Source organism: Rana temporaria, chromosome 1 (assembly GCF_905171775.1).
Source record: "Rana temporaria chromosome 1, aRanTem1.1, whole genome shotgun sequence".
Classification (NCBI taxonomy): Eukaryota; Metazoa; Chordata; class Amphibia; order Anura; family Ranidae; genus Rana; species Rana temporaria.
Genome location: NC_053489.1, coordinates 476667619 through 476681104, shown reverse-complemented (window position 1 = coordinate 476681104; position 13486 = coordinate 476667619). Strand labels below are relative to the sequence as shown.

The following is a 13486-nucleotide window of genomic DNA, read 5'->3' as shown; positions in this document are numbered from 1 at the left end:
AGGTGCTTTGGCAGCGCTGCCTATGCATTTCAATGGGCAGGGGCGATGGAGGAGCGGTGTATACCATGCTCCCAAACTGCCCCAAAGATGCTGCTTGCAGGACTTTTTCTAACGTCCTGCAAGCGCACCGCCCCAGTGTGAAAGCTTTCACGCTGGGACTGCAGATGAGGCATTTTTCAGGCGCTTTACAATCGCTATTTTTAACGCTAAAGCGCCTGAAAAATGCCCCAGTGAGAAAATGGTCTAAGAAACAGTTATGAGATTTTTCTACAGTGAAGTAATTTAGATGCTCCTGCTAACATTATCAGGACAGTCATACACTTTTATTTATTTTTTTAAATCTAGAATTTTTTTAATATTTCATGATAAATGACTCTTAACTCAAATTTTAAGGCTGGATCTTCCTTATAATTATATGGGCTACAAATCCGTGGAAAGACAACCATTATGAAATATGAGTAACCTAAGTGTTTTGGAGTTTGTGATTAATAAAACAAGCCTGGAAACTTGGAACAAAAACCAGTTGCAAGACAAAAAAGTGACAAGGGGCTCTTTTCTTTAAACATATTAAATAATTTTTTTCTCAAGTAAATTTTACAAACCAGAAAATGTATACCATGCTGGCAAAAACAAATAACAGGCGCCGTCTAAAATCCAAACTTGACAGATATTTTTAGTTTGATAAACAAAACAAGAAACATAAGTACAAAAGACATAATTCTGCTAATGGTAACAGGGTGCGAGACTGAAATGAAAAGGAACAATCCTGATGATGTGGTAAAGGTTTTGGTTACAGCTATGAAATTCCATAGTACAATATTTATAGTATCAAGGTTAGTCCAAATCCAATGACTCCCCAAATGGTAGCATACTTTAAACTGCAATGTGATTATATTTTATTTATTTTTATTCTATTTATGTCATCAGGAAACCAGTAAGCAGAGCACAAGCAAGGCTGGTCATAGATAAAATGGCCATTAGACATTCGCAAATTATCTGACCGCATCCAAATAAAATAAATAGCTGACTCAACTTTCCTCCTGGTCTGGAGCCTCTGGTAAAACTAATATACACACCTGAAACTAAATATATGTCTAATAAACTACAGGAACCCTGTTCTACAATATCTTATAACTAAACATGTCAATACAGGCACACAGAGGTGTGTCCCCATAAAGAGTGCCTATATCTACTAAAATATATAAAACAAACAAAAAAAAACAAACAAAAAAAGAAGGACGAATAGATCACTCCTGAAACTCAGTGAGTAATGTCCCCTGTTTAATTCTAGGTACAAGCAATAATTCCCTGACACCCCAAGAGCAATAGTTCCAAATGGGAATGGCCCATAGGGAAGAGACATAGAATTCTAGTGCAAATAATAATCTGTATTGCTAGTGGGGAGAATGAAAGTGAGGGTAAAGATGCAGGCCCCATTCAGACAAAACCTTATATGATATATAAACATGAATCCTGAAAAGTGGTAGGTTTTGCGACGTATGTCACCAAGGAAAAAGAGGCTGGTTTATATCAGGGACCTAATGTGTACCTGCATCCGGCTTCAAATTCAGAAGTAGTTATAAAACCGTACAATGATCTCACATCAGCAGCCAGCATAAGCGGCTGTGCATGCACTGTTGTCACAATGAGGATGCCGCTTGTGAGCATTAGGTGCAGTCAAAAGCTGGGGCAAATGCATATAGACAGGAAGCGGCTAAAAAAGGCTAGAAGTGATCAGTAGCGTTGAGAGAAAAAGAACAAACAAAACTGTATTTTATGATAAAAAAATAAATAAATGGCAACGGTTTAATGATATACAGCTCTTTACTGAAGTAAATGTTATCTACAATTTATGATCTACTTTATACTAGTTAAAAAATTCATTAAAAAATTCATTAAATGAAAACTTTTATTTATGTCAAACCCTTATAGAGTTTCCCCTTTCTTTCTCAAATTTTAAAATAGGGAGTTTTTTTTTTTAAATATCTTCGCTTTAGATCATTCTCATATAAATTATACAGGCAAATATTACACACAACTTTATTTTTTAAAATAAAACCTTTGAATTGAAAAAAAAAAAAAAGTTATCCACACATGCAAAAGAATCTAGGTTATTCTGCTTAAAATTGGAAAAATCGTATTTTCTGCGAATTAAAAGCAAGTAGTGGCCAAGGATAACCATTTTCCCCATATTTTATTGCATCTTGAAGGGCAACCTCTGGGCTCTTCCCTTGTTGAAATAGTAGGTAGCTTAACGATATGCTTTCTGCCAACAAATACTATGGGACCCATCTAGGTCTGCAGTGTTAAATACCCTCAGTAGGCAGGCATTTAAATCTAGAGCTATTGGGGAGCCCAAGTCTTGATTAGAAATATTTAATCACTTCCTGCCAATAGTCCTCAATTTTAGAACATGACCAAATTAAATAGTAAAAGGTACAGCAGGTTTGTGGACAAGAGGTTATAGGACGTTTTTTTTCTCTTTTAGAAAGACAAATAGGCATGAAATGAAGGTTTGTGAGGTGGTCATACACTGTTGTCAGCTGGCTGATTAGTTGGAAAAAACCCAAGAAAAAAAAACGGATGGATGCCTCCATCCACCTCGCTTGTTTGCTTGAATAGCACACCCCTACTCGATTTCAGAATACAAGGATCGAAATTTTTTCCAACATGTCCCTTCAACAGTAGTCAATTAAAACAGCTTCTGTCAAGTGGGGGAACCCAGGCACTTCTTGAAATTCGATCGATATCTCCTGGACTGACCAAATTTTGATCAGTGTATAGCTAGCTTTAGAGCTTCATCTCACTCTTCTCCATCTAATGCCCCGTACACACAGTTGGACTTTTGGCCCGGCCAAAATCACATCGGAATTCCGACGGAATTCCTTTGGAGTAAAAGAGAACATGTTCTCTATCCAAATTACGACGGAATTTCCGATGGAAAAAGTCCGATGGGGCATACACATGGTTGGAATTTCCTATGGGGCATACACATGGTCGGAATTTCCAATGGAAAAAGTCCGATGGGGCATACACATCTTCGGAATTTCCGATGGAAAAAGTCAGATGGGGCATACACATGGTCGGAATTTCCGATGGAAAAAGTCCGATGGGGCATACACATGGTCGGAATTTCCGATGGAAAAAGTCCGATGGGGCATACACATGGTCGGAATTTCCGATGGAAAAAGTCAGTCGGAAATTCCGATCGTTTGTACAAGGCATAAGGGTTCTTTATTAGTCCCCCAGAATGTTTTTTTCTTTCACATATGCAGCTGCAAGGGCTGTATATCTTTATGCAGAGGCTTAGCAATTTTATTGCAAAACAAAGATATGTAAGAGAAGATTAAAAAGGGGCATATAATAACATATTCCATCCAGCGCTGCATTGTAAAATGTCACTATGTAAATTGGTGCACCACTCAAAGAGTACGAATAGCACATTTATAATTATAAACATCAGTTCTGTCCTTTTCTTGGCAGCGTATAAAGCAAAATATAAAAAAAGTCCTCCATAAACTTACCGGCATTCAGGTCTTTAAACTTTTGCTTGAGCTCAGCTGGTGTCAGTCTGTACTGATCTAAGCCATCACCCCAATAAATACGGTCAAGGACCTGAAGGTCTCCCCCCACCAGCCATTCTCCACTTTCCATCACCATCTGCAGCAAAGGCATCAAAAGTAAGCTGACAGGCAAGGGTCTCATAACACATTTTCTTCTTGTAATAGAAGGAAAACAACCACCATACCTCTACAGAGATAACCTCGCTTCCCCACATAATTATCACATACTCAGACTCCACTAGAGAACTACATTAGATATTTACTTAGAAAGAAAATTTTATTAGGAATTTCATATTATTAATTGAAAAACTGTTGTAAAGCAAATAATAGCAGTTATGGTAAAATAAAGAAACAGGGAATTTTCTCTCCAAAGACAGCCCTTTTGTGGAGTCCACAGCTCGTAAAATAAGCGCAAATGCCATAAATATTTCTAAACGGTTCTTGGATAGACACTAACATTTATAAAATCAAGGCTGAAAATCCGCACTATATTTTTCTAACATTCCTCATGAAAAAAGGTAACATTTCCTCACCTGGACATGCAATCAATGTAATCATTCCAAGGTGATTGGTTAAAGTAAAACTAAAGGCAAAACTTTCTTTTTAGTTTTGCATAGAATGGAGAAGCATTAGAATGGCAACCACACAAGTAAAGTAAAAGAAAATCCCACAGTTTGAGTTCTCCCCAGAACAAGAATAGCATGAAAGTTAATGGCATCCTAGGCTTAGTTTGTATGATTCAATACCGAGTTGGCCCACCCTTTGCAGCTATACAGTGCCTGAAAAAGTATTCATACCCCTTGAAATGTTCCACATTTTGCTATGTTACAACCAAAAACTTAAATGTATTTTTGGGGGATTTTATGTGTTAGACCAACACAAAGTGCCACATAATTGTGAAGTGGAAGGAAAATTATAAATTGTTTTCATTTTTTTTTTACAAATAAATATATGAAAAGCATGGGATGCATTTGTACTCAGCCCCCTTTACTCTGATACCCCTAACTAAAATCTAGTAGAACCAATTGCCTACAGAAGTCACCTAATTAGTAAATAGAGTCCACCTGTGTGTAATGTAATCTCAGTATAAATACAACTGTTCTGTGAAGCTCTCAGAGGTTTGTTAGAGAACCTTAGTCAACAAACATCATGAAGGCCAATGAATACACCAGACAGGTCAGGGATAAAGTTGTGAAGAAGTTTAAAGCAGGGTTACGTTATAAAAGAAAAAAAACATCTCACGGAGCACTGTTCAATCCATAATCCAAAAATGGAAAGAGTATGGCACAACTGCAAACCTACCAAGACATGGTAGTCGACCTGAATGGACAGGCCGGGCAAGGAGAGCATTAATCAGAGAAGCAGCCAAGAGGCCCATGGTAACTCTGGAGGAGCTGCAGAGATCCACAGCTCAGGTGGGAGAATCTAATAAGAAACTATTAGTCAGGCACTCCGCAAATCAGGCCTTTATGGAAGACTGGCAAGAAGAAAGCCATGAGAAGTCCTGTTTGCAGTTTGGGAGAAGCCATGTGGGGGACACAGCAGACATGTGGAAGGTGCTCTGGTCAGATGAGACCAACATTTTACTTTTTGAACTAAGAAAAACGCTATGTGTGGCGGAAAACTAACACTGCACATCACACCATCCCCACCGTGAAACATGATGGTGGCCATAGGTGTGCGCAGCCTATTGCATTAGGGTGTGCACCCGAAAGCTCAAACACGTATTACCGATAACTCACAATGTTCCATCAGAAAGGGAAGGGGCCGGTAAATTACATATTTACCGTCCCCTTTACCCACTCATCCGAAAACATTTCTGCAGCAACAGCCAGCGGAAAAGGAGAGGAGGGAAGCCGGCGGCGCTGTGGGAGAAAGGGGAAGGGAAGTAGGGGGAATCTGTGCGGCACAGGGTGATTAGGGTGTGCCTGGGCACACCTGGCACACCCTGTGCGCACGCCTATGATGGTGGCAGTATCATATTGTTGGGATGCTTTTCTCCAGCAGGGACAGGGAAGCTGGTTAGAGTTTATAGGAAGATAGATGGAGACAAATACAGGACAATCTTAGAAGAAAACCTGTTAGAGTCTGAAAAAGACTTGACTGGGACAGAGGTTCACCTTCCAGCAGGACAGCGACCTTAAACATACATTTAGAGCTACAATGGAATGGTTTAAATCAAAGCATATTCATGTGTTAGAATGGCCCAGTCAAAGTCCAGACCTAAATCCAAATGGGAATCTGTGGCAAGACTTGAAAATTGCTGTTAACAGACGCTCTCCATCCAATCTGACAGAACTTGAGCTATTTTGCAAGGAAGCCTGGGCAAAAATGTCACTCTCTAGATGTGTAAAGCTGGTAGAGACATACCCAAAAAGACTTGCAGCTGTAATTGCAGCGAAGGTGGTTCTACAAAAAGTATTGACTCAGTGGGGCTGAATACGAATGCACTCTTTTCACATACTTACTTGTAAAAGATTAGGAAAACAATTTATAATTTTCCTTCCACTTCAAAATGATGTGCGCCTTTGTGTTGGTCTATCACATAAAATCCCAATACATTTACGTTTTTGGTTGCAACATGACAAAATGTGGAAAATTTCAAGGGGTATGAATACTTTTTCAAGGCACTGAAACAGCTTCAACTCTTCTGGGAAGGCTATCCACAAAGTTTAGGAGTGCTTCTATGGGAATGTTTGACTATTCTTCCAGAAGCGCATATGTGAGGTCAGGCACGGACGTTGGACGAGGCCTGGCTTGCACAGTCTCTGCTCTAACTCATCCCAAAATTGTTCTATCGTGTTCAGGTTAGGACTCTGTGCAGGCCAGTCAAGTTTCTCCACCCCCAAACTTCCTTATCCATGTCTTTATGGACCTTGTTTATGCACTGGTGCGCAGTCATGTTCAAACAGAAAGGGGCCATCCCCAAAACTTTGGGAGAATGAAATTGTCCAAAATGTCTTGGTATGCTGACGTGCCTTAAGAGTTCCTTTCACTGAAACTAAGGTGCCAAGTCCAACCCCTGAAAAACAACCCCACACCATAATCCTCCCTCCACCAAACGATTTAGACCTGTGCACAAAGCAAGGTCCATAAAGACATGGATGAGCGAGTTTGGGGTGGAGGAACCTGATTGGCCTGCACAAAGTCCCGATTTCAACCCGATAGAACACCTTTGGGATGAATCAGAGCGGAGACTGCAAGCCAGGCCTTCTCGGCCACATCAGTGCCTGACCTCACAAATGCGCTTCTGGAAGAGTGATCAAACTTACCCATAGACACACTCTTAAACCTTGTGGACGACCTTCTCAGAAAAGTTGAAGCTGCAAAGGGTGGGCCAACTCAATATTGAACCCTACGGACTAAGACTGGAATGCCATTAAAGCACATGTGCATGTAAAGGCAGGCATCCCAATACTTTTGGTAATATAGTGTATGTTCCATATTCCAAAAAAAAGTTAATTATGTTGTAAACATGCTGTACCCTTCATTTATATACCCCTGAAGGAGCGCTTTGTCTTTGAAATGTGTTGGCTGTTCCTGCACACAAGTCTTCATGTCAGAAGATAGTGTTAACCAGGGATGGGCATTCCTATGGTTGTAGTGTATTGCACTATGTAGGTTTAAAAATCAGCCGTGTTACCTTTTTTTTTTTTAAGGACTTTATTGGTTTTGTTACTAAATAAATACTGACATGTATGGCTTTTAATACAATGTGTTAATATTGCCTATAAAATCCCAAATGGGGAAATATATGGTTCTTAGCTTGAGAGAATGCAGTCCTTCCCATAATGGTATATATAGTACAAGGCCTTGGTGTTCTTAGATGTTTTCCATAATGTTATTTCTCAAATTCCTAAAATAGTAAAGACTAAAAAACTACACAGAAAAACACTGGAACCATCACTGAAAGCTACCACAGTTTGGGAGTATCTAGTTAAATAAAAACAAACATACAAACCCTTGGGGAACAAGCACATGTTTTCTTTTATGCGACTGCTTTCAAGCCAAAAAACAAAAGGACGGGAGACCGTTTGTAGAGAAAATCATGGCTTTCTGTAAGAGTACATGGCCCAGATACACAGCAATCAATGGTTAGAATGTACTGAGGAATGAGCATACATTGGGGGTTATTTACGAAAGGCAAATCCACTTTGCACTACAAGTAAAAACTACGGGCCAGATCCAGAGAGAGAGTACGCCGGCGTATCTACTGATACGCCGGCGTACTTTCAAATTACCCGCGTCGTATCTTTAGTTTGAATCCTCAAACCAAGATACGACGGCATCTGGGTTCGATCCGACAGGCGTACAGCTTCGTATGCCTTCGGATCAGAGATGCAATACTTCGGCGTCCGCTGGGTTGAGTTTGCGTCGTTTTCCGCGTCGGGTATGCAAATGAGCTTTTTCCGACGATCCACGAACGTACGCGCAGCCGTCGCATTCTCTTACGTCGTCTCTAGTCAGCTTTTTCCGGCGTATAGTTAAAGCTGCTATTTTGCGGCGTATAGATAGACTTGCCATGTTAAGTATGGCCGTCGTTCCCGCGTCGAAATTTGATTTTTTTTTTGCCTAAGTCGTCCGTGAATAGGGATGGACGTAAGTCACGTCTAAGTTAAAAAAATGACGTTGTTGTGACGTCATTTCGCGCAAAGCACGGCGGGAAATTTTGAAGCGGAGCATGCGCAGTTCAATCGGCGCGGGGACGCGCTTCATTTAAATGAATCATGCCCCCTAATCGCCGATTTGAATTCCGCTGCCAGAAATACACTACGCCGCCGTAACTTACGGCGCAAAATCTTCCTGGATTCGACTTAAAGCCAGGTAAAATACGGGGGCGTAGCGTATCTCTGATACGCTGCACCTATCTAAATATATGTGGATCTGCCCCTACAAGTGCACTTGAAATTGCACTGAAAGTGCACTTGGAATAAGTGCAGTCACTGTAAATCTGAGGGGAAGATCTGAAATGAGGGGAAGCTCTGCTGATTTACCATTATCCAATCATGTGCAAGCTAAAATGCTGTTTTTTAAGTCTCTTGCATGTCCCCCTCGGATCTACAGCGACTGCACTTTCAGTGCAATTTCAAGTGCAGTTTGCACTTGGAGTTCAAAGTGGATTTGCCTTTCGTAAATAACCCCCATAGCTAGATTCAGAGAGACTTAGGCTGGCTTATCAGTAGATACACCAGCCTAAGTCAGAATTTAAGCGTATTCTGGTAACCAGATACGCTTAAATTAGGCTCAGATACGAGCGGCGTAAGTGTCTTACACCCTCGTATCCTAAAGTGTAATTTTTAGGCTGACCGCTAGGTGGCGCTTCCATTGCGGTCGGCATAGAATATGTAAATCAGTAGTTACGCCTATTCACGAACGTACGCCCGGCCGACACAGTACAGATACGCCGTTTACGTAGCGCATTAGCAGGCCTAAAGTTATACCATCAAATAGATGGAATAGTAATGTTAAGTATGGTCGAAGTTCCTGCGTCGAAATTCGAAAATGTTACGTCGTTTGCGCAAGTCGTCCGTGAATAGGGATTTACGTTGTCTATGTCCACGTCGAAATCAATAGGCGCGTGCAGCGGACTTAGCCGCAATGCACACTGGGAAATGTAGGCGCACGGCGCATGCGCATTTCCAAAAAAACGTCAATCACGTCGGGTCAAGCCTAATTATCATAAAACACGCCCCCTCGGCCTAATTTGAATTGGGCGCCCTTACGCCCGCCCGCTTTAGGCTACGCCGCTGTAACTTAGCAGGCAAGTACATTGTGAATCATGTACTTGCCTCGCTAACTAACAGCGGCGTGGCCTAAATGCCATACGCTACGCCGCCGCAAGTATGCGCTCGCCATCCTAAATCTAGCTACCAGTGTCATATCAGTCCTTATTGTATCTCATGCAGACCATTCCCTTGAGTCTACAAATACTCTGACCTGAAAATGAAAGGAAGACAATTCCACAAGTGGAATTCTTGTGAACATTGCCAGCAACTTAAAAAAAAATTGAGGTTAAAAAAAAAAAAAAAGACGAGAAAGGGGATTTTCTGACACGTATACAAGATCTTATACAATCTGGGATCTCCAACCTCACACATCATCTCTGCAAAATGCATATCGTACGCCAACACAAAAAAAAATTACCCTTGGCCCAACAGTACATTGTTGTTCATTTCTATTATATATTTGCATCGAGCAAAAAAAAAATGTAAAAATGTAATCTTAAAGGGCTAAGGTCTCACCTTAATGTATGGATGATCGTTACATGTCGTCCCCCACTGTCTAGCACAACGTTCCTCTTTTCTGTGCTCATAGAACTCCGGATGGCGTAATATAGCCACTCTTCTGCCTTCATATACCAAAGCAAATGCTGTGCAGCCATCAAGCCTTTGCTTGTCCTCATTGGTAGCCGTCAGCACAACCGGTACAGATAAATTGATGACACCCCCTGTGAAAATTTAATACATTACCAATTGGATTTCAGGATGACAAACTCCAGAAAAAATATATACTTTAGTAGCAATATTATTTTGCACAGACCATACAAAGATATAAGAAAGAAATGTGCCCCTGTACAATGGAAATGCAATAAACAAATGCAACTCAAATATTCAAAATAAATCCCAATTTATAAACAAACACTCTCCGTGCGCTCTAGGGTGATACCGTATTTTCCGGCGTATAAGACGACTTTCTAACCCCTTAAAATCTTCTTAAAAGTCGGGGGTCGTCTTATACGCCGGTAACCTAACCTTACCTTATCCCAGAATCGCGGCCCTACGATTTTTCAAAAGCCACGCCTCCGACGTCTTCTGTTCCGTGATAGGCGGAAACAATCAGCTTCCCAGGAGGCACTGTGTTCAGTTTCCGCCTATCACGGAGGCCCTCTCGTCCTGTGTTTGGTGTCCGCCTATCACGGAGGCCCTCTCGTCCTCGGTGATAGGCGAACACTGAACACAGTGCCTCCTGGGAAGCTGAATGTTCCGCCTATCACGGAACAGAAAACGTAAGAGGCGCGGCTTTTGAAAAAACGTACGGCCGCGATTCGCATTTCTTAGGATAAGGTAAGGGCACGGTCTGGTCATGTAATGGGGCACGGTCTGGTCATGTAATGGGGCACGGTCTGGTCATGTAATGGGGCACGGTCTGGTCATGTAATGGGGCACGGTCTGGTCATGTAATGGGGCACAGTCTGGTCATGTAATGGGGCACAGTCTGGTCATGTAATGGGGCACAGTCTGGTCATGTAATGGGGCACAGTCTGGTCATGTAATGGGGCACAGTCTGGTCATGTAATGGGGCACAGTCTGGTCATGTAATGGGGCACAGTCTGGTCATGTAATGGGGCACAGTCTGGTCATGTAATGGGGCACAGTCTGGTCATGTAATGGGGCACAGTCTGGTCATGTAATGGGGCACAGTCTGGTCATGTAATGGGGCACAGTCTGGTCATGTAATGGGGCACAGTCTGGTCATGTAATGGGGCACAGTCTGGTCATGTAATGGGGCACAGTCTGGTCATGTAATGGGGCACAGTCTGGTCATGTAATGGGGCACAGTCTGGTCATGTAATGGGGCACAGTCTGGTCATGTAATGGGGCACAGTCTGGTCATGTAATGGGGCACAGTCTGGTCATGTAATGGGGCACAGTCTGGTCATGTAATGGGGCACAGTCTGGTCATGTAATGGGGCACAGTCTGGTCATGTAATGGGGCACAGTCTGGTCATGTAATGGGGCACAGTCTGGTCATGTAATGGGGCACAGTCTGGTCATGTAATGGGGCACAGTCTGGTCATGTAATGGGGCACAGTCTGGTCATGTAATGGGGCACAGTCTGGTCATGTAATGGGGCACAGTCTGGTCATGTAATGGGGCACAGTCTGGTCATGTAATGGGGCACAGTCTGGTCATGTAATGGGGCACAGTCTGGTCATGTAATGGGGCACAGTCTGGTCATGTAATGGGGCACAGTCTGGTCATGTAATGGGGCACAGTCTGGTCATGTAATGGGGCACAGTCTGGTCATGTAATGGGGCACAGTCTGGTCATGTAATGGGGCACAGTCTGGTCATGTAATGGGGCACAGTCTGGTCATGTAATGGGGCACAGTCTGGTCATGTAATGGGGCACAGTCTGGTCATGTAATGGGGCACAGTCTGGTCATGTAATGGGGCACAGTCTGGTCATGTAATGGGGCACAGTCTGGTCATGTAATGGGGCACAGTCTGGCATGTAATGGGGCACAGCCTGGCATGTAATGGGGCACAGCCTGGCATGTAATGGGGCACAGCCTGGCATGTAATGGGGCACAGCCTGGCATGTAATGGGGCACAGCCTGGCATGTAATGGGGCACAGCCTGGCATGTAATGGGGCACAGCCTGGCATGTAATGGGGCACAGCCTGGCATGTAATGGGGCACAGCCTGGCATGTAATGGGGCACAGTCTGGCATGTAATGGGGCACAGTCTGGCATGTAATGGGGCACAGTCTGGCATGTAATGGGGCACAGTCTGGCATGTAATGGGGCACAGTCTGGCATGTAATGGGGCACAGTCTGGCATGTAATGGTGGCACTGTGAGGCGAGGCATGACTAGTAGGAAGGGGGTAGTCTTATACGGTGAGTGTATCCCAAAACCAACATTTTGGCTGGAAAATTAGGGGGTCGTCTTATACGCCGGCAAATACGGTAATCATTATTACCCTTTAACATGAACTGGCTTTAATGGGGCCTCCACTAGCAACACATGCTTGCCTTTCCTTCACTATCTCTTTACTGCTGCGTGGGAAGAAAAACACCAAGTACACTGCCCTTCTTCCTGACAGCAGTATAGCCTAAATCAGACACCCAGTGCTGTCACATGGAGGTAAGGAGGGAGTGCCTTTGTAAGATTTACATCGTGACCTGAAGTTTACACTAGGCTTCCACTCTTTGCTTCTACCAGGAGTAACATAGATAGTAACGTTTTAAATGTGCCTCCTGCCTGATCTCAAACTAGCAGGAGGAAAGCTCAAAACAAATCTTAGAAAGTATTATTTTACCAAAAGAGTAGTTGATGCTTGGAACAGATTTTCAGCAGCGGTAGTGAGTCAATCAACAGTAGATTCCGACATGCCTGGGACAAATGTTTATCTATACTCCCCAAGTCGATTTCCCTGGAGGCACCGCTGAGTGCTCGCTCCTGACCTGCTGCTCAATGCGTCCATAAGACACACAGCCGCAGCTCCCCCACGCTCTCTCCTCATTGGCTGTGATGACAGCAGTTGGAGCCCGCTAGCATCACAGCCAATAAGGAGAGGGAGTTCCTGGACAGCCGAGTCTCTCGTGCACATCGCTGGATGGAGATAGGGCTCAGGTGAGTATTAGGGGGCCTGTGGGGGGGAGCAGCAAACAGGTATTTTACCTTTATGCATAGAATGCATGAGCCTTCAGCCTTTATAACCACTTTTAAGTAACATTAAAGCTGCAGTTACACCTAAGCGGTTCGTTTTCAGGCATAAAGTCACGTTACCTCGTCGTCAGGAGAGATTTTGTCTCACTCCTCTTAGCAGGTCCTCTCCAAGTCATTAGGTTTCGAGGCTGACGCTTGGTTACTCGAACCTTCAGCTTCCTCCACATATTTTCTATGGGATTAAGGTCTGGAGGCTGGTTAGGCCATTTCAGGACCTTAATGTGCTTCCCCATAAGCCACAACCCATTTTAAATGCCTTGGCTGAGGGAAGGAGGTTCTCACCCAAGATTTGACGGTACATGGCCCCATCCATCGTCCCTTTGATGCAGTGAAGTTGTCCTGTCCCCTTAGCATTAAAACACCCCAAAGCACAAGGTTTCCATGTTTGACGGTGGGCATGGTGTTCTTGGGGTCTTGGCAGCATTCCTCCTCCTCCAAACACAGCTAATTTATGCCAAAGAGCTCGGTTT

General features: G+C 43.2%; 1 protein-coding gene across 1 annotated transcript in view; it reads right to left on the bottom strand.

Annotated features, from left to right (window-relative positions):
* Positions 1-13486, bottom strand: part of PAPSS1 (3'-phosphoadenosine 5'-phosphosulfate synthase 1) — a 155741-nt gene that overhangs the window by 39526 nt on the left and 102729 nt on the right. Inside the window, exons 8-9 of the mRNA XM_040329653.1 lie at positions 9806-10011; positions 3525-3660 (exon numbers count right to left, since the gene is read on the bottom strand). Of these exons, the coding sequence (XP_040185587.1) occupies positions 3525-3660; positions 9806-10011 (342 nt within the window). The remainder of the gene's footprint in view (positions 1-3524; positions 3661-9805; positions 10012-13486) is intronic.